Genomic DNA, 20,913 nt, shown 5'->3' on the forward strand with positions numbered 1-20,913 from the left:
CTCCCACCCCTGTCCTTCTCCTGCCCATCACTTGTGGGAGGCTCTCTGTGGAAAGCAGTGGCCATAGTACCTGGGATGGTCAGTGAAAGCCCCACTCACCATCCTGAAACAGGGGATTCCCTCTACACAAACTGTGATTCAGCCCTTACTCTTTCATTCAAAAAATAGACGGACTAAGTTCTAGTATTTGATAGTACAGTAGGGAAATTACAGTTAACAATAATTTACCGTATACTTCAGAATAGCTAGAAGAAAAGATTTGGGATGTTCTCAACACAAAGAAATGATAAATGTCTGAGGTGATGGCCATGTACATTACCCTGATTTTATCATTACACATTGTGTACAAGTATCAAAATATGCCATGTACCCCAAAAATATGTACAATTATATACCAATTAAACTTTTTTAAAACAAAAAAGGAAATGCAAATGAAAATAGTTGTTTTTAATAGTTCTACTATATTCTAATTTTTTGAAAGAAATCACTCATGAGCTTTTATATTTTAACTCTTATTAGTAATAGAATTACTTACAATGCCACTTCACCAGAATTGAGAATTTCGGACACAGGGAAGTAGCTGCCAGGTCTCTAAAATTAAAATATAAGTAAATAAATAAGGGGAGGGGACAACAGAATACTGCCCGAGTACATTAAAAGTGGGTATTTTTCCACTTAAAGATATTTTTTTAAGTACCATCATTGCCTTCTACCATTGCCATTATTTCAAAAAAGGACATTTTGACAAGAAAAAAGGAAGAATATAACCTCAGAATGAAATGGTAATTCTTTGTATCTCAGGAAGAACAGGTCAGTCTTTAAAAACAGATATTCTACCTTTACAGGGAAATGTGGGCATTGTTCCTACCTCCCCATCTCACCGTCAGCCTCTAGAAGCCCTGGAAAAGCAGCATTCTGAGGACAGGTCTTGGAGAGTCCCTTTGGTTCTCTGTTCTCAGCCTGAGGATGAACTGGGAACTTTTCTTTAAAAACTTGACACTCATCCCATAGCATCAGGGAGCCATGAAAGCCTATGGCAGATCAATCCAAGGTCACCTACAAATATAGGATGACGTAGTACAAGAATGCTGTGTGCACCTGTGCCCACCCAGATGGCATTTCATACAGGTGAGGGTCTGTCCTGGCTGCCAAGCATGAAGGCTCACAAAAAACAGAACATGAAGGCTTACCTTCAGATTTAATCCATCTTGAAACCTGTGAAACCTGTTTAACAGAAAGCTAAAAACTATCAGTCTGAGGACAACTTTTCTTTTTTTTTCTTTTTCAACTTTTATTTTAGAATCCAGGGGTACACGTGCAGGATTGTTACAGAGGTCTATTGCGTGACTCTGAGGTTTGGGGTATGACTGAACTCATCCCCCTAGTAATGGCATAATCCCTAATAGGTAGATTCTCAGCCCTTTCTCTTGTCCCTCTCTCCCGCCTCTAGCAGTTCCCAGTGTCTACTGTTCTCCTCCTTATGTCCATGAGTACCCACTCTTAAGCTCCCACTTACAAGAACATGCAATATTTGGTTTTATTTCTGCATTAGTTCACTTAGGATAATGGCCTCCAGGTGCATCGATGTTGCTGCAAAGGGCATGATTTCATTCTTTTTTATGGCTGCATAGTATTCCATGGTTCGTACCACATTTTCTTTATGCAGTCCACCACTGATGGACACCTGAGCTGATTCCATGTTTTTGCTATTGTGGATAACAAGTGCACAGCTTCTTAACAAAAAGCAGTCTGCAGTCTATGGAGTTGACTTCCTCATGTTCACTATTTTGATTTTGGATCCAGGAGCAGGGAGAAGAGGAAGGTACTGCTTTTTACTTCATTCCTGACATCAACATCCAACTTTTTGTCAGTACAATGTTGACAGCTGATTTTCATGATGGAAAAGCCTTATAATTTATAATCAAACTGCAGCAAAACCATCCATTCCCAGACCTTTTAAAATGATCTTGTAAATTACAGCAGCAAGAAGGGGAGAAAGAGCTGGCTCCTTTTAAACAAGAGCGACAACCAGGAAGAACAGCAAATGTTTCAGGAAGAATTTGGGCTTCCTTCAATGGCAGTTAGGGGAAATATAGATTCAATACTCTTCATAACTAGCAACTGTAATTATCAGGAAAACTTGAGGCGGTGTGATTTCTGACACAGTTGTATGAGCCATTTTCATACTGCAAAGTCCACTGAGGGAAAGAAAAGATAATTTTATCCTTCCAATAACTATACTTTTATATTGGTAAATCAAGCATAAAATTGGTAGTTGAAATGCTTCCAGGAATCTTTGTTTTGAAATACCTTTATTCAGCTGTATATTATCTCAGAGTCTAGCTTTGCTAACTACTATCATTCCAGGAGATAAAGTGTTCTGTTTACCATGTTACTCTTACTGCCTTCAGAATGTGCTATTATTGAATGCTTGTTGAGCGCTACTAGAAATCGTAAGACCATAACTCAGCCTGCCAAAACAGTCACTGGGGTTAGATAGCATTATTTAATGGAGACTCTCATTTGCCTCTGAATAATTTCCAATGTTTGCCTTTTTTAATTCAGGTATCATATCAACGTTTCTTCACGTCCATCCTTTTGGAGCCAACATAGAATATCTTTGGTCATACATGCAGCAGCTGGACTCCAAGGTAAATTATTTTCCTTGAGTGAACTTTCATTGCTAAAATTTAGCATGTTGACTGCTGACTGCAGGTGGACTCTGCATGAACTGCACTAGGGCTGTAGCAGCCTATGGGGGTTGATCAGCCCTTTTCTTTTGCAAGGACCTCAGTTTTTGGCAGATTGTTGTCTTCTTTTTGCTTGCTTTTGTCTTTGTAAAAAGAAGAGCAGTTATCCAAAATGACAATGACTTTTAGCAGATGCCAAATTAATTTGGAAAGGTTATGAGATATTTAAAAATACAGGTTCACCTGAAAGTTCCCAAAATAAGGGTGAAATCAGGTGAGTGTGGCTAATAGGGCATCATCCTCAGACCATATTATTGTAGGATTCCATGTTCTAGACTTCACGCAATCGAGGAAAAATCACCCCAATTAACATAAAGATCTGATACGACTCAAGAAAGCTGTATTAATGGCTGTTTTCCGGCATTGTTCTCTAAGTAGAAAAAAGTGACTGCAAAATTCTTCTCAGCTGTGCCCCTCCAGGCTCACATCCAGAGCCAGACATCACTCCTCACCTCCCTGAAGCTCAGCTTTTCCCATCCACAAATCAGCTGTACTCCTATCCCATTGCAGTATTGGTGTGCCCAAAGAGAAGAGACAAAAAGAATGTGATTTATGTGTCAAATTCATGTGAACAATGGGAGGGGGCCCTGACAAAATAAAACATCATCATTAACCAATGCTAGGGAAGCCCAGGAGCGGGGTGGACACAAAAGCAAAACAGACAAGCTAGAGAAGCCAGCTAGTCGCCTGTCAAATTTCTGGTCATGAAGGAAAATGGAAAAAAGTAAGAAGGTCTCCATAGAGCACAGCAAAATGCATGGGATTGGTACGACCAGACCAGCAGCCTGCAGTGCTGTGTCCCTGAACAGATATAGATACCTCATGCTAAATTTTCAATGGCTAGCATGCACCAAATGACTACCTTGTGTTCTTATTTTGATTCACATAATCTTCCCAATACATGATCCCAAAAGTGTTTAACCTCTTCAATAAATCTAACACTTCCCCTTTGAGATGAATCTTTTCAGTTATACAGATCCATGCCTTTCATGACAGGGTAGAACAAAACAGGGTGAAAGGAGTTAGAGAATTTTAAAATTCTGGAGGTTCAGAGTCATCTATTTGTTTCTCTGTGGTTTCTCCTCACATGCACAGGGAAGTAAGAGAAAGCATTCATGTTAAATTCAGATGAAATGAGAAGGACTTGCTGCAGTGTTCCTTTGTTGTCATATAGATTTGAAGGATTTCTCTGCTGTTGTTTCCTCTTTACTGGTATCATTGTTCCTTAATATCACCTCCACCTTTGCCTGGAGGATTAAACAAAACACTGCTTGCACCAATGTGTTTGGCAAAGAATAAGCCCTTAAGAAATGAATCCTATTGTTGCTACCATCCTTCCCTTGTATTGTTGACATTTCTGTTCTCCCCTTTCTGGAAGTCCCAAGTGGGAAGCCTTTGTTGAGAAGCAGTTGTTGTTTTAGTAGAAGCTGAAATGGCCAAGAATCCACTTGTCGTTTATCAAAGAATTTCAGGACTCTTTGTTTCCTCCACTCCATCATCGCAGGCTGACAATCTATGATGATCACCAGTGAAGTGTGTATGCCTGTGTGTGTGTGTATGCCTGTGTGTGTGTGTGTGTGTGTGTGTGTGTGTAAAATCATCTCCTGGGAATGGGCAGGGAGGGATCGATAAGTAATGAATTGATTTGTTTTGGCTGGCGTTGGGGGCCGGGGAATGGTGGAAGCTCTTGTTCTATTCTTATCCTCAGGGCTCAGGTAAGATTTGTGATGTTCCCTTACCAGTCTCTGAGGAGAGAGAATTCACATGCCTGGTCCCTGGCCATTAGATGATGGGCCTTTCTGGATGGGATTCAGTCAAGGGAAGTGCATCTCATCACAGACTGGTACTTTTATTTTAGAAGATGAAGAAAGTATTTCCCTTACAGAGGAAACACATGAGGTGTCCCCTGCCTACCCCCAGATAGTCCTCCATCTTCTGAATGAAATGCCCACTAGAGCTGTCGGGTTCCTCCTCATGCCTGGGGTAGAAAGTATATTGAAAAAGAACTCTAAAACTGCTGGGCACCAGGGATCAGACCACATGCTCCTTCTATTCCAGTGAGGCTGAGAGGATAGACTTTTTAATCCAGACAGCAAAATCCAATGCCCACCCTGTACTGATGAGAACAGGGAAAGCAGGCTTAACCCAGTCCTGTAATGTCACTGTTGTTAGGATTTCCCCCAAGGCTACATATGGGCATAAGAATGACTAGGAATGGAAGAAATTAAATTATGCTGGGCATGTACATTGCACATGGCTTCCTAAAACCATGTAGCCCAACAATAAGCTATCTTCCAGTTAAATATTATTCCTGCTCTTGATATTTGCGTATTTTTCTCTTCTTGGCCTTTTCTAAATTACCCACTCTCATTCACCCTGTTCTCTTGTATCAGAAATACTTGAAAAAGAAAGATTCATTCAGAGGAAGACAGGGTAATAAGGGCTGGGGGGTGGGCACGGCTTCTGAAGCTTTGCTGAGTCAAAAATCTTGCCCAGAGCACAGCAGGCAAACTGTTTAAAATAAGCAGTCCTATCTTGAAAATGGTTTCTATCAATACATAGAATCTACCATGTCAGCCCCAGGGCCCATCAAGTCCAACCTCTTGTCTGTCCGAAGCAGCCCAGAAGACACATTTGACTGGAGCATTAGCAGATGAATACTTCTTATAGTCAAGAGGAGGGTTCGTCTGCTCTTCCCTGTTTATGTATCCTTTAGGAGATGAAGGCCCAGTTTTCCGAGCGTGTCTGGTTGCCCCTCTTCACACCTGCAGCCTCTTCCCAAGGCCCATGGTGTGGAAGATTCGGTTCTGAAAACCAGACTCGGCGTAATGTGGCCACAGAGGCTGGAGGATCTAGAAGGACCTGCTATTTTGGCACGACACCACTGTGAGCAGCTTGAGAGGTCATGGGCATGTTACATTTCCCACAGAGGGGAAAATCATCTGTACTAATAGCATACCTCTGTGAACACCTAATGAATGCTGGGATCATTCACTGCTTTTCATGTACCCAGCACTGTCTTAGGGACCAGAGAAGAACAGGGGATGGCCAAGACACAAAAGAAATCTAAGATAGAACCCTGTTCTCAACAAGCTTGTCGCCTAGTTATGAAATGACTTGCGAATCAGACATGAACTAATGAAGTGCTAAACTGGGTAGGGAAGATACTCTGAACCAGGAGTTAAAGAAGGGTGAAATCTGTGGGAGTCATGCTTAACATAAGGTACCCTCAAGTCCATGCTTCTTCCGGTGGCTTCCCTCTGGGATGCTTTAGCTAACATTGCCACATTTCTTTCTGTTCTCCCCTTTCTAGCCACCCTTTCTTCTCTCCTTCCTTCCTCATTTTCCTTCCATATTCTTTGCTCCTTTTAATTCTCTCCTATTTATCTTCTTTCATCACAATTTTTTCTCCCTCCTTCCCTTCCTCTAGCAGTTTCTTGCTTCACTCCTTCGAATTCCTGGCTTCTTGTCTTCTTTCCCCTTTTCCTTCTTTCTCCCTTCCTTCGCCCCATCTACATTTTGTATTTCTCTCTGTGAACCTTTATTGCGAGGTGTCTGTGTTGTGCTAACACTGTGCTCTGCCCAGGATGTGAAAAATGAACAAGATTTAAATGTGCATTTAAAGGCTAAAAGTCAGTTTTGCCCATGGAAGAAAGTCTAGTTTTCAACTGGCTTCCCTGATGCTCCGGCCTCTGCTGGGGTCTTTTCAGTAGCCCAGACAGGGGCCCCTCTTCACTAGGCTTCCCTTGCCTGATGATATGGGATATGGAGCCAACCATGATGAGACAAATTGATTCGCATCTGCTTGTGTCCATTTGTACATGTGCTTAGAGGCTAGGCAAGGAGGCAGTAGGCTTGGCCTAGAGTCAGCAAATTAAAACATAAATCAAGCAGATTTTATAAATGACCTCTGTGGTATTAACAGCACACAAGCTCCTTGGTTACACAGAGCCGGTTTCCTTCTCCTGTTTGCTTTCTTTTTTGTATTTACAGCAGATAAATCCTTCCTAAAAGAATAAGTGTAAGAAAGTTTCAAACAAAATAGATGGAAGAATCCACTGACAATATCAAAGATTGAAAATATATAGGCCACAAATTTCTTGGAACAAAAGCCAGCTGGGTAAGAGGGTAATCAAAACTTCAGGGTTATGACTATCCTCTCCACTTGCTAGAGCACCAAATACATGGTGTACGGCAAAAAGATTTCATACTCATGGCATCTATCTCTAATCTATATCACAGTGCTGCACAGTGCTCCCTTAACCACATGTATTGCAGTCTTCTCATAATATGCTTGGGAATGAGGGAATGCGTCACTCTGAAAGCCGGGCTGGATTTGCAGGCCCTGCTCCAAGTTCTACTCCTTTACTTACCTGCTGGGCAAGCAACAGCTCTTCCCTGGACCGTGGGGCTCCATATGTGAACAGGAGTAGGAGCTTAGAGAGAATCCCTGGTTTCAGAAGTGATTCTCGTGCAGGATGAGGAAAGGGGTAAACTTCACTCAGAGCTCGGCCACTGAGGTCTGGGGGCTTGGTTTTATGTAATGACTCCAGAGTCTCAGTTCTCAAGACAAAGAATGTACTGGTGGGAAGGCAAAAGATATTGTGACGGCAAGATAATAGCTGACAAATTATTAGGAAGAGAACAAAACTGAAGTAAGTGGAAGTATTTGTAAAGTAAAAATTATTTGGCCATAGGGAGAAAATGAAGGACAAATTGAATTTTCTCTTGAATTTGTCTTAAAAATCCCAAAAGATATCATAAAGGTTATTTAGTCAGGGTAAGGGAAAAGTTTGAAAATCATAAAATTAACTTACTTGATACAGGTTTCGCCCTGATCTTTCTTCTGTCATGAGACAGAAATATCTTTAAAGAACTTTAAGGAATTCTTCTAGAATTAGCTGGGATCCCTTTTTTCTTGTAACAGGGTCTCAGTCTGTCGCCCAAGCTGGAGTGCAGTGGAGTGATCACAGCTCACTGCAGCCTCCAACTGCTGTGCTCAAGGGATCCTCTTGCCTCAGTCTCCTGAGTAGCTGGGACCACAGGGACGTGCCACCGTATCAGCTAATTTTTGTATGTTTTGTAGAGATTGGGTCTCTCTATGTTGCCCAGGTTGGTCTCAAACTCCTGGGCTCAAGTGATCCTCTCACCTTGGCCTCCCAAAGTGCTGGGAATATAGGTGTGAGCCACCATGCCCAGCTGCTGAGAGCCTTATTAAATGAATATTTTAGATACACTTTTATTTGAAGTGGTCTGTTCCATATTGTGACACAACTCATATTTGCATCTTTGTGGCAGAACCCAGCTGTTAACCTTACACTACCAACAGAAACTACAGCTAATACATTTGGGATTAATTCCCATTTTACTAATTTCTGGCCTCCTCAAAATCTGAAGCATGTGTTAAGTAATTACGAGGATTTCAAACCCTAGTTTCACTACTTCTTAGCTGTTTGACCTTAGGCAGTTTATTTAACATCTCTGTGCCTAAGTTTCACCATCTGTAAAATGGTTTTTGGGGGGTTATCCTTGTATTAAATGACTTAGTAGATGCAAAGCATTCCAGAACAGTATCTGGCACACAGTAAGTGCTACTAAAGTGAGGGCTGTCATTTGTTTTGTGCTTTAAGGTGCGCAAAAGACCTATCACATCCTCTCATGTTGAGATCTTTGCCACAACCTAATTGACAGATAAATTTTGAATGGCTTATCCTAAGACTAGAGCTAGGATATGGAGAGGCCAGCACTCAAACCAAGTCCTCAGGGCATTCCACGTGTTTCTTTCCAATTCCCTTGTCATGCAAATGAGAAAACCGGCGCAAAGAAGTTAAGTGACTGGTTACTTAACTGGTTACTAAACTGGGAGAGGTTACTGATTGTTCTATCACTGTGATCCAAATCTTCTGTGTCTGCTTTTCTTCACTCCAGCAAGTGAGGGGTGCAATTGCTTGTTTATTGAGCTTTCTAATGAGATAATGCAGGTGAAGCACTTATTCGTCCCTACCCCACAGTGAAGACACAGCAGATGGTAGCTACCTCTCTCCTGCTGCAAGCCTTGTCCTGCTTCCTTTGTGGTTAAAGTCTAGGCTCAGGTCAAAAGACGCCATGGAAAACAAGATGTTGCCACATTTCAGTACATGCTAGCCAAGACTTGCCACGATTTGCTCACTGTTTTGGTGGATCGTTCATGTGGGGGTGCCCAAGCATCAGCAATATGAATGTGTGTGAGCCAGTTGAGTTGGGAATTTTCAGTGTTTTGCTGTTGATGTTGATATCAGTCCGAGAGTATTCATCACAGAAGAGCCCTGCCCTCCTGTACACAGATGCCTTCCATGGCATCCCCACCCACCCAGGGCCAGAGGGGCAGTGACCAAGAGGATTATTTCCTGTCCTTACTCCATGGTCCCCTCCCTGGTGGAGGTGGGCAGGGGTAGTTAAGAACAAGGCACCACAGCCAGGAGGTCTGGTCCACACTTATTGCCTATGTTAACCTGTGGGACTTACTGGGTCTCTCGGAGCCTCAGTTTTCTTGTTGGTAAATTATTCCCTATCTTATGAGAGTGTGGTGAGAATTAAACAGTGTTTTCAGAAGAGTCTGGCAAGGAAAAGTTTCCTGGTGATTGTAAGTTGTCAAATTTTTTACAGCCAGCTGCAGGGCTGCTGGATGGGACTGCCCCTCCTGACCCCAGCTGGCCTCCTACACATTCTCTTTAAATCAGATCTTTATTTTGCCCTCAAGAACTTGGCTTTTTCTCCCCTTCCTAATGAATGGCACAGGGCTTCTTCCCTACATTTCCAAGGGAGGTGGCAGTTACAGGAAACAAGGTGCTGGTGGGCTGGCGTTCACCTCGGCCTGTGTGTTCTGCTATGGCCTCTCTTGATCTGGGGAAGGACATGCCAGGGGTGGCACTTGAATTTGACTGGAGACTAGAGCCCACCATAGATGATCTGTGCTGTACTCCTCCAAAAGAAGGGAACTCGTTGAGAAGATAATTTGGTCTCATAAGGCTTAAAGAAAACTTCCTCCTGGACCAGTGAAAAACTAGGTTTGACCACATACCACTCCATGCCACAAAAGGTTAGATAATAGTGTCATTTTCTATCAGTATTCCATACACACACATATACATATCTACATAAGAGAGAACTTGTGCCAGGCACTGTGTTACATTTTACACATAATCCTTACAATGCCCTGATACGACTTCTATTACACACCTGAAGAAACTGAGAATTATAAATGTTAAGTAATCTTCCCAAAGTCACACAGCTTGAGGCCTAGCCAGAGTAAAATCCAAGCTTGTCTGGCTTAAGTCCCCATTCTCTTTTTTTTTTTTTTTTTTTTTTTTTGAGACGGAGTCTCTGTCTCCCAGGATGGATTGCACTGGCGCCATCTTGGCTCACTGCAACCTCTGCGTCCCAGGTTCAAGTGATTCTCCTGCCTCTCAGCCTCCCGAGTAGCTGGGATTACAGGCACATGCCACCACACCAGGCTAATTTTTTGTATTTTTAGTAGAGACAGGGTTTCACCATGTTAGCCAAGATGGCCTCCTGACCTCGTGATCCGCCCACCTTGGCCTCCCCAAATGCTGGGATTACAGGTGTGAGCCACCACGCCTGGCCTAAGCCCCCATTCTTAACCAAATATGCCTGACGATAAGAATGATCTGGGATGATCGTTAAAAATAGATTATGTGGGCTACACCCAAGACCAGCTGAATCAGGATCTCCAGAGAAGAGGTTGGCTGGGGGATCTGACTTTTTTAACAAGTGCCCCAGGTGACTGCTACTGGGAAAGACCTCCCAGCAGCCCTGGTTGTTCAGCCCTGGCTGTTGACAATCATGGGACGTGCTTAAGGCACACCAATCAAGGCCCAGGCCCCAACCCATGACAGAACCCTTGGGTTCTTTCCCAAGTTCTGTCTTTGATAAAACACTTAACCCTCTGTAGTTCACACAGTTTTCTGAGCTGTAACGTGGAGATGCATCATAGTATCTGCTCCCAGATCTCACCAGAGTGCTGTGAGAATGAAAGGACACTGGTGGTGAAGGTGTCTTGCACAGTGCTCACTGAAAGAAAATTTACTTCTCAGTTATTATGAACCTTCATATAATCTGTCTCATAGGCTTTTGTCAGTTGACCTGGGAATTTAACCATCCTTCTAATCTGGTGTTTATGGGGAAATGCATTCAGATTTCAAAATAATTCACAAAAAATTTTAGAATACAATTTATTTCCATTTTCAGGACTGCCTCTATTTAACTAAAGTTTTGTATTATAGGCCCAGGAATATTGAATGTATCATATGAAGTGTTTTCCATGAGAACATTAAATGAACAGTTGATTAGACTTCTTGGTCTATTTGGTGTCTCTTTTAAATGAATCCTAATATTGTTAAATGGAAAGTGTAGACTCCAAAATGATATCTCTACAGTGATTATACCATGAAAAAGTGTAATAGCTCTGATTCACTGAACATTTCTATGTGCCCAAGTCTGTGCTAAGCCAGTCGTTTCCATGCTATCCTTATTAAATGTTATTTCCATTTGCTGAGGCTTAAAGAGACTAATTGCCTTTGTAAGGGTCATTTAACTTGTAAGACTGAAGATACAGGATTCAAACAGAATATCAGACCCCAAATTCTGGAGATATTCAAACAGAGTATCAGACCCCAAATTGGCCACCCTGTGATATAAAATCCTCATGCACACACATGGATTGGCACACTGACACATGAAAACAAAAGCAATCACTGTGCTAGAGCAGAGGGACTATGGCTGATTTGCTCTTTAAAATGAATTATTGGTGTAAAACTTCATCTAACAAAAATATGGAGAAGAAAGAAGTTGCATTAAAAAATATACCTGAATTTTATGACTGGATATCAAGACTTGTATTGTTGTAGGTTTTGGAGTTTAGATTCCATTCTGAAACCTTCATGGTGTCCGGTCCATGTGAAAATTAAGGAAGAGAAAGAAATGTGGGTGGCAAGAAATCTACCCGAATGTCCTCTGCTCCTGGCAGCATTAAAGAAAATTGCTGTCCTCCATAGATGAGGATGAAGCCACTAGTAGCTTGCCAGGAGTAGTGATGGATTTGCTCTGAGCCCTCTTAAATTCCCTCCCCATCTCCTTTTATATCAGGGGAGGGCTGTTCAGGCCTGGTGCTGCCAATAAGGTAGCCATCCACAAGAAGGGTGAACTCAGCACTTTCCGCCCAGCCAACTCATGCCCCACCCTGCCAGCTGCTCGGGAGATGGGATACTCATATTCAGTACTTCTGAATGTTCCTTCTGTAAGGACATCCCCTGACAGCCCAGTAGAAAACTAAATGCTGTTTAGATCACTGGGAAAGCTCATCCTTCCCCAATCCATTCCTCCTTTAAGATGAGTTTCTTTCCCCAAAGTGACTTTTCTTCCTTTCTAACAGATATCTGCAAATGAAATAGAAATGCTTTTGATGAGGCTGCCACGCATGTTCAAACAGGAATTCACGGGTGTGGGAGCCACGCTGGAAAAAAGATGGAAGTTGTGTGCCTTTGAAGGAATTAAAACTACCTAACTGTGAAGACCTAAACATCTCTGGAAGTGAAACCACGTGAACCTGGCCAGGGCTGTGCGATGGGGGAGCAGGAGGTGTGGGGTTGGTCCAGCACGCAACCTTTGTGGAGCCGTCGAAGCCTGCCTTTAGTTATATCTGTGGCGTTCTCTTGTGAGTGGAAATGTAATTGTGTACCAGTTCCTTAAAATAAACAAAGCTTCATACTGTGACAGATCTGTTTCCTATGAAAACCAAACAATGATTCCACAGTCATAATGATGGCAAAATCTTAAAATATGCTACATTTGAGAATAGCTCACCAAGTAAAATATTTAAAGTTAATGATGGTGTAGCGATGATTGTTGCTAGGCTACAGAGTTGTATATGTAATGTATAGCTGAAATCATTAAATGACATTTTCCTGAAAGTCTTTGTTTTAGTTAAAAAAAAAAAAAAAAAAAGAAAAGAAAAAGAAAAAATAATTTTACAGTGAGGGAAAATCATACCAAAAGAAAACTTGAATATGTGTCTAAACAGTTATTGTATTTTGTAAATTAAGTTATATGCTGTTCCAGGGACTTTTGCCTTATTGAAAAGGCAGAAAATATGATTGGACACATTGAGAATGCTTTATCAAGAATATTATTTTTCTAATGTAACAATTCTCCATCATGAGTTCTTTTAACATGGACTGCGTAACAATTTTCATAAAGTGTAAATAAAAGAAAAACTAGTGTTATTGTCTTGTACTTGGTATGTAGCATTCAGGTTTATGCATCAAAATAAACATGCAGTAAATATTCCTGTTACAAATTTTATAGCAAAGATATTAATTTTTTTCAATAAATATGACTTCTACCATATTGGTTTTACAAATTATTCTTTGATATATTTTATTTCTCCCTTAAGAAGTCTTTTTCTCATTATTCAGTCCCATCTCATATCCTATCATTTAAAAATGATAAAATACATGAGTGACATTAAGATATAAAACATTATTTCAAATAGGAATATATAAAAATTGTGGAGTGGAAATTACCAAGAAAGGAGATTATACAGCATTAATATACAGTATTAGAGTAGATTTTTAAAAATAGTAGGACATAGAATCCACAAATAATAAACAAATTTTTACTTTGCTTTTTGTCCTCCTGGGCAGGTACAAAGTAGTCCATTAATCTTATTAATTCTTGGATTTATGTATCTGTATGTTTACTGGAAAACGCATTAGAAAAGAAACGACAGGATCTATACTCGGACGGACCAACAATTTAGACAGAATTTGGGCTTCCCCTCTTTATTTTAGTAACAAATTGGATACGACTTAAAATTTTGTCCCCTTCCTGCTATCCTACATAAGAAAAGACAAGTATCCTTAACCATAATTGAAACATTTTTTAGGAAGACAGCTAAACAGTTAATGTTCTCTGATATTATGAAAAGATACTCATAATTTCCTATTGGACTTTTTGTCCTTCATTGATATCTTTATTGATAAGTACCTTTATTGATCTCTGACAAATTAAAATACTTACTCATACCTCCCGTAAAGATCTACACATGTGTTTTGTTCAGGCTTAGGGCTAACACTATGAATATATAAAGGTAAGTAAGAAAAGACCCTCTCCTTAATATGCTCAGAGTTCAGTGTGAAAAAGACATTTTCAGCCCAGCACGGTGGCTCATGCCTGTAATCCCAGCACTTTGGGAGGCTGAGGCAGGTAGATCACTTGAGTTCAGGAGTTCAAGGCCAGCCTGGCCAACAAGGTGAAACCCATCTCTATTTTAAAAAGTAGCTGGGCATGGTGGCAGGCACCTGTAGTCCCAGCTAGTCAGGAGGCTGGGACAGGAGAATCACTTGAACCTGGAAGGTGGAGGTTGCAGTGAGCCGAGATTGCGCCACCGCACTCTAGCCTGGGTGACAGAACCAAGACTCCGTCTCAAAAGAAACAAAAAGGAAAAAGAAAAAGGCATTTTCCCAAAAGGTTCTATATGATGTGATTCTGGTAACAAGAAAGATATGATAGGTGCTATGGCATTCAAACTATATGTCCATATCATATTAAACCCTACACACCTTCCCTTACCATCAGTCCATGCCTACTACCACCATCCTCCTGACAGCTTTATCTCCAAATCAGGAGACACAAATAAAGACACAACAGTCAGAAAGCAGAAGACATCATTTACAGATGATGCTATTATTGTAAAATAGAAAACCTAAGCAGTTCACCTGAAAAACAACAAGGAAAAAAGAATTCAGCAAAGTGGCTAGTTCTATAAAGTCATGAAGTGTGGTAAGGACACAGGGGAAGGTACCACAGCCTATGCTATTTCTAATGGAAAGCATGGTGGATATTTTCAAACATGCATTGATACTTTCAAGTATTACTGGCAGTCACTTTAGTAGAAAGACATCCTGCACAGGTAAACCCCTAACTCTGAGCTCTGTGCTCACACAAAGCTGAGGGACCTCATGTTAGATCTGACAAGAAGATATCGTTTCCAAACAACATGGATATGAGCCCTACGGGGCAACTTGGGGGAGTGAAATGGTTAATTCAGCTTCCAAAAATATTAGAGTCGTTGCTGGAGAGAAGCTTCTACACTAGGAAAATCTTTTGGCTGTAATTTTTTAATTTATACTTGAAATGAATTCTATTACTTGTCTAGAAATATGTTGGTGATATATTTTAACTTCAATTATGTGAATAATTGATTTTTGGATTTTTTCAATCCTCTATAAATTATTTCAGACTCTCAAGTTCAGATGGGACTTTGGCGATCACCTGGGGAAGGAACTAACAACGGTGCCTATGAGGGTGGTCTGGAGACTACGTATATCTGTCACCCCATTCTCTTTAATCCTCCTGATAACTCTATATGAAGATAATATTATCGTACCCATTTGTCACACAAGGATAACGAGGCTCCTAAGTTTTAAGTAATTTGGCCAACTTTGCAGTTAGTAAATTTTGTATCAGGATTTGAACCTAAGGCTAACTGGCTCCAAAACATCTCCTTTTCACCAGTCATACTTCCATTAATAATTCAACCCATTCCACTCAACTGTGAGCCCAGTGCCATCCAGTGCCTTTTGATCCCTTTTTATCCTCCTTTATTCTCCACCATCCCTTACACATGGGTAGAGGGGTGAAGACTCTTCACGCCTTTCTCTCCTTAGAATAAGCAAAATATTGAAGGTTTGGAGATCCTTGTGATCTGGCCCCAAAGGGCCTTTCCAACTTACTTTTTCACCGTTTCCCTGAAAAGGATTCATCCTTTTTCTTGCTTTTCTGCTTTTGTTCATCTATTTGAATGAAACAACCGTCATCACATCTAGTTATCACAGTTCTACCCAACCTTAAATGTGAAATAAGCCTTCATGCCCCAGCAGAAGTCAATCCTCCTGCCTCTGCACAGCCATCCCACACTGTTTCTGAAGTCACTTGCCATCCAGCTGTCCTTGCCCTATTACATTATAAGTTCTTGGATGGACCTGAACACATCTCATTTACTTTGAATTATTTCTCAAAGTGATTTTGCTTACAAATATTTAGAAAGTAGGACAGAGAATGATCCAAGATGTTTTTCTACCTCCGGGGACCAATCTGCCTATACTTACCCAAAGGGAAAATACTACAAAATATTTGAAAAGGCTGCAAATATCTTAGATCCAAGATTCCAAGGTGGGAAATGTGAGCGAGAATGTACTGCATATTATTGAAATAAAAAATCAGCAACCGAATTCCTATTCAAACTTCAAACCCAGATCAATTATCAACTGTTGTATGAGGTCCTGATTCCCTCAGGAGTCCTTCTCCTGGGCTTCCCCTACTATTCATTACATATCTATTGCAGCGCATTGACTGTATTTTAATCATTTTTTAATGTGGCTGTCTTTCCACTCTTGCAGGCAGGAGACCTCCCTCACTCAACCCTCTAGTCCCTCAGAGTCTGACATGACATATCATTACTTTTAAATAAATATTTATCACATCAATGAAAGAAGACCTCACACAGGAACTTTCTGAAGTTGTTGAATCAGAATCTATTCAGGTATTAGGTCCTGCAATAGAGGCTAAAACTTTGTGTCTCTCCATTGTAATGCCTTGGCAGAACCCTTATTTTTTAATTTTTCTTTTTTACTGTGGTAAAATAGAATCCTTAACAATTTAGCCAGTCATAAGTGTACAATTCTGTGACATTAAATGCATTCACAATATTATGTAACCAATCATCACTATTTATACCCAAAACTTTTACATTATCCCCCAACAAAATTCTGTCCTCACTATACAATAACTCCTCATCCTCTTACCCTTCTAACCTCTGGTAACTTCTATTCCCTGCATCTCCACAAATGTCCCTGTTCTAGGTATCTCCCGTAAGTGGAATCTTAGGGCATTTGCCCTTCTGAGTCTGGTTTCTTTCACTCAGCATAACAATTTCAAGTTTCATTCACACTGTAGCATGTATCAGAATTTCATTTCTTTTTAAGGCTGAATAATAGGCCGGGCACTGTGGCTCACACCTGTAATCCCAGAACTTTGGGAGGCTAAGGCAGGTGGATCACTTGAGGTCAGGAGTTCAAGACCAGCCTGGCCAACATAACGAAACCCCATCTCTACTAAAAATACAAAAATTAGCCGGGTGTGGTGGCACATTTCTGTAATCCCAGTTACTTGGGAGGCTGAGGCAGGAGCATTGCTTGAACCCGGAAGGCAGAGGTTGCAGTGAGCCGAGATCATGCCACTGCACCCCAACCTGGGTGATAGAGTGACACCCTGTCCCAAAAAAAAAAAAAAGGATGGCCAGTGATGATGAGCATTTTTTCATGTGTCTGTTGGCTGTATGGATGTCTTCTTTTGAGAAATGTCTGTTCATATCCTTTCCCCACTTTTTGATGGGGTTGTTTGCTTTTTTCTTGTATATTTGTTTGAGTTCTTGGTAGATTCTGGATATTAGCCCTTTGTCAGATGAGTAGGTTGCAAAAATTTTTTCCCATTCTGTAGGTTGCCTGTTCACTCTGATGGTAGTTTCTTTGGCTGTGCAAAAGCTCTTTAGTTTAATTAGATCCCATGTGTCAATTTTGCTTTTGCTGCCGTTGCTTTTGGTGTTTTAGACATGAAGTCCTTGCCCATGCCTATGTCCTGAATGGTACTACCTAGATTTTCTTCTAGGGTTTTTATGGTATTAGGTCTAACATTTAAGTCTCTAATCCATCTTGAATTAATTTTCGTATAAGGGGTAAGGAAAGGATCCAGTTTCAGCTTTCTACTTATGGCTAGCCAATTTTCCCAGCACCATTTATTAAATAGGGAATCCTTTCCCCATTTCTTGTTTCTCTCAGGTTTGTCAAAGATCAGATGGCTGTAGATGTGTGGTATTATTTCTGAGGACTCTGTTCTGTTCCATTGGTCTATATCTCTGTTGTGGTACCAGTACCATGCTGTTTTGGTTACTGTAGCCTTGTAGTATAGTTTGAAGTCAGGTAGCGTGACGCCTCCAGCTTTGTCCTTTTGACTTAGGATTGTCTTGGCAATGCGGGCTCTTTTTTGGTTCCATATGAACTTTAAAGCCGTTTTTTCCAATTCTGTGAAGAAAGTCATTGGTAGCTTGATGGGGATGGCATTGAATCTATAAATCACCTTGGGCAGTATGGCCATTTTCACGATATTGATTCTTCCTATCCATGAGCATGGTATGTTCTTCCATTTGTTTGTGTCCTCTTTGATTTCACTGAGCAGTGGTTTGTAGTTCTCCTTGAAGAGGTCCTTTACATCCCTTGTAAGCTGGATTCCTAGGTATTGATTCTCTTTGAAGCAATTGTGAATGGAAGTTCATTCCTGATTTGGCTCTCTGCTTGTCTGTTACTGGTGTATAAGAATGCTTGTGATTTTTGCACATTAATTTTGTATCCTGAGACTTTGCTGAAGTTGCTTATCAGCTTAAGCAGATTTTGGGCTGAGACAATGGGGTTTTCTAAATATACAATCATGTCATCTGCAAACAGGGACAATTTGACTTCTTCTTTTCCTAACTGGATACCCTTGATTTCTTTCTCTTGCCTGATTGCCCTAGCCAGAACTTCCAACACTATGTTGAATAGGAGTGGTGAGAGAGGGCATCCCTGTCTTGTGCCAGTTTTCAAAGGGAATTTTTCCAGTTTTTGCCCATTCACTATGATATTAGCTGTGGGTTTGTCATAAATACCTCTTATTATTTTGAGGTACGTTCCATCAATACCAAATTTATTGAGCGTTTTTAGCATAAAGGGCTGTTGAATTTTGTCAAAAGCCTTTTCTGCATCTATTGAGATAATCATGTGGTTCTTGTCTTTGGTTCTGTTTATATGCTGGATTACGTTTATTGATTTGCGAATGTTGAACCAGCCTTGCATCCCAGGGATGAAGCCCACTTGATCATGGTGGATAAGCTTTTTGATGTGCTGCTGAATCCGGTTTGCCAGTATTTTATTGAGGATTTTTGCATCGATGTTCATCAGGGATATTGGTCTAAAATTCTCTCTTTTGTTGTGTCTCTGCCAGGCTTTGGTATCAGGATGATGTTGGCCTCATAAAAAGAGTTAGGGAGGATTCCCTCTTTTTCTATTGATTGAAATAGTTTCAGAAGGAATGGTACCAGCTCCACCTTGTACCTCTGGTAGAATTCAGCTGTGAATCCATCTGGTCCTGGACTTTTTTTGGTGGGTAGGCTATTAATTGTTGCCTCAAACTGGCCATCAGAGAAATGCAAATCAAAACCACAATGAGATACCATCTCACACCAGTTAGAATGGCAATCATTAAGAAGTCAGGAAACAACAGGTGTTGGAGAGGATGTGGAGAAATAGGAACACTTTTACACTGTTGGTGGGACTGTAAACTAGTTCAACCATTATGGAAAACAGTATGGCGATTCCTCAAGGATCTAGAACTAGATGTACCATATGACCCAGCCATCCCACTACTGGGTATATACCCAAAGGATTATAAATTACTCTACTACAAAGACACATGCACACGTTTGTTTATTGCGGCACTATTCACAATAGCAAAGACTTGGAATCAACCCAAATGTCCATCTGTGACAGACTGGATTAAGAAAATGTGGCACATATACACCATGGAATACTATGCAGCCATCAAAAAGGATGAGTTTGCGTCCTTTGTAGGGACATGGATGCAGCTGGAAACCATCATTCTTAGCAAACTATCACAAGAAGAGAAAACCAAACACCGCATGTTCTCACTCATAGGTGGGAACTGAACAATGAGATCACTTGGACTCGGGAAGGGGAACTCACACACTGGGGCCTATCATGGGGAGGGGGGAGGAGGGAGGGATTGCATTGGGGAGTTATACATGATATAAAGTCATGCACATGTACCCTAGAACTTAAAGTATAATAAAAAAAAAAAAAAAAGACTAATTGATAAGAAAAACAAAAAAAAAAAAAAAAAGGAATAATATTCCGTTGTAAGAGAACTCTTCTTGCTGGCTTAGGTGTTTTTTTACCTATTACAGTAAGAAAAAGTCATTGATCAGTGTTGGAAAATATTTAAATACCACATCAAAAACAACATTTGAAAGTGTAGGGAAGCTTATTTTTAACTCAATAAACTGTTCATTTTCGTTGAGGGTAAAAATGAAATAAAAAAAAAATTGTTGGTAGTAATTGTGTAGAAAATGAGACTGACTCAGCAAATATCCATGCAACAAATTATGATTCACAACAAGTTGTTTTTTCTTGGTAAGGGTCGGGGATGTTTTACTTTGAGGTTGGTTCTTGGGGGTTTTTGTTGTTGTTGTTGGCGGGGGTTGTAGCCCTTTTCAGAAAATGGCTACTGTGTTTATTTATTGGACTCAATAATAGGTGGTTTATCTCCAAAATGTAAGACCTCTTTTCCCATAGTACTCAGTTTATTCTCATAAACTGAGAAAATAGAGACATCAGATCACTAAAAATCTTATAGCTTATTTTTCATCAGAATGGTAAAAGGTTCACATTTATATTAAATAAGCCCGTCATAAGTAACTGAAGCAACTATCCTGCGTAGCGCACCGAAAATGAGCATTTTCAATAAGCTATAGTGAATATGTTTACATATTAGATCACTAAAACACTGTCTCTCTAGTTCCACCACCTCCAATTTCCTCCTCTACTTGCAAGTGGACTTTCTTTCATTCCCAGGCTTCAAATGTTTGGAAATGTCTCCTACTGTGTAGGCGAGCACTCAGGCTGCACTGGGGTCAAGCCCAGCCCAACATTCACTGACCTTGTGGCCATGGCACGTCCCTCAACCACACCGAGGTGCTAGTCCCAGATCGATAATATAGGACTAATGTCTACGTCGTAGGACGATGATTAAATAAGAGAGCAAGCATAAAGCACCTCCTAACATACAGCCAGGCAGACCGAAGGCATTTGTTTCTACAAAAATAGTACTTAAACTACATCATTCCCAGAAAAGGGAACGAACCTTTTCCCTATCAGCCTATTCCTATCCTGACCATTGACAAATAGTCAATCATATGCTTCTAAATACAAGATAAAATAAGTATAAAACAAGCATAATCCCCACCCATAGTCCATTAAACATGTTCAAGTGTAAGACT

The 20,913-nt window shown here is 40.7% G+C and overlaps 1 protein-coding gene and 1 long non-coding RNA gene across 3 annotated transcripts in view; one reads left to right on the forward strand and one right to left on the reverse strand.

Moving 5' to 3' along the window:
- Positions 1 to 13,154, forward strand: part of ENOX1 (ecto-NOX disulfide-thiol exchanger 1) — a 257,797-nt gene extending 244,643 nt beyond the window's left edge. The window contains exons 14-15 of one of the 2 annotated variants that reach the window (XM_033234035.1): positions 2,566 to 2,651; positions 12,181 to 12,752. In XM_033234035.1, coding sequence (XP_033089926.1) covers positions 2,566 to 2,651; positions 12,181 to 12,312 — 218 coding nt within the window. In that variant the 3' untranslated portion in view covers positions 12,313 to 12,752. Of the gene's footprint in view, positions 1 to 2,565; positions 2,652 to 12,180 lie in introns of both variants that reach the window. The other variant, XM_033234031.1, reaches the window with a different exon arrangement.
- LOC117096613 overlaps positions 1 to 20,913 on the reverse strand; it is a 179,400-nt gene that overhangs the window by 130,272 nt on the left and 28,215 nt on the right. The gene's annotated exons all lie outside the window — the stretch shown is intronic.

This window comes from Trachypithecus francoisi, unplaced genomic scaffold (assembly GCF_009764315.1).
Source record: "Trachypithecus francoisi isolate TF-2019V2 unplaced genomic scaffold, Tfra_2.0 Contig01461, whole genome shotgun sequence".
Lineage (NCBI taxonomy): Eukaryota > Metazoa > Chordata > Mammalia > Primates > Cercopithecidae > Trachypithecus > Trachypithecus francoisi.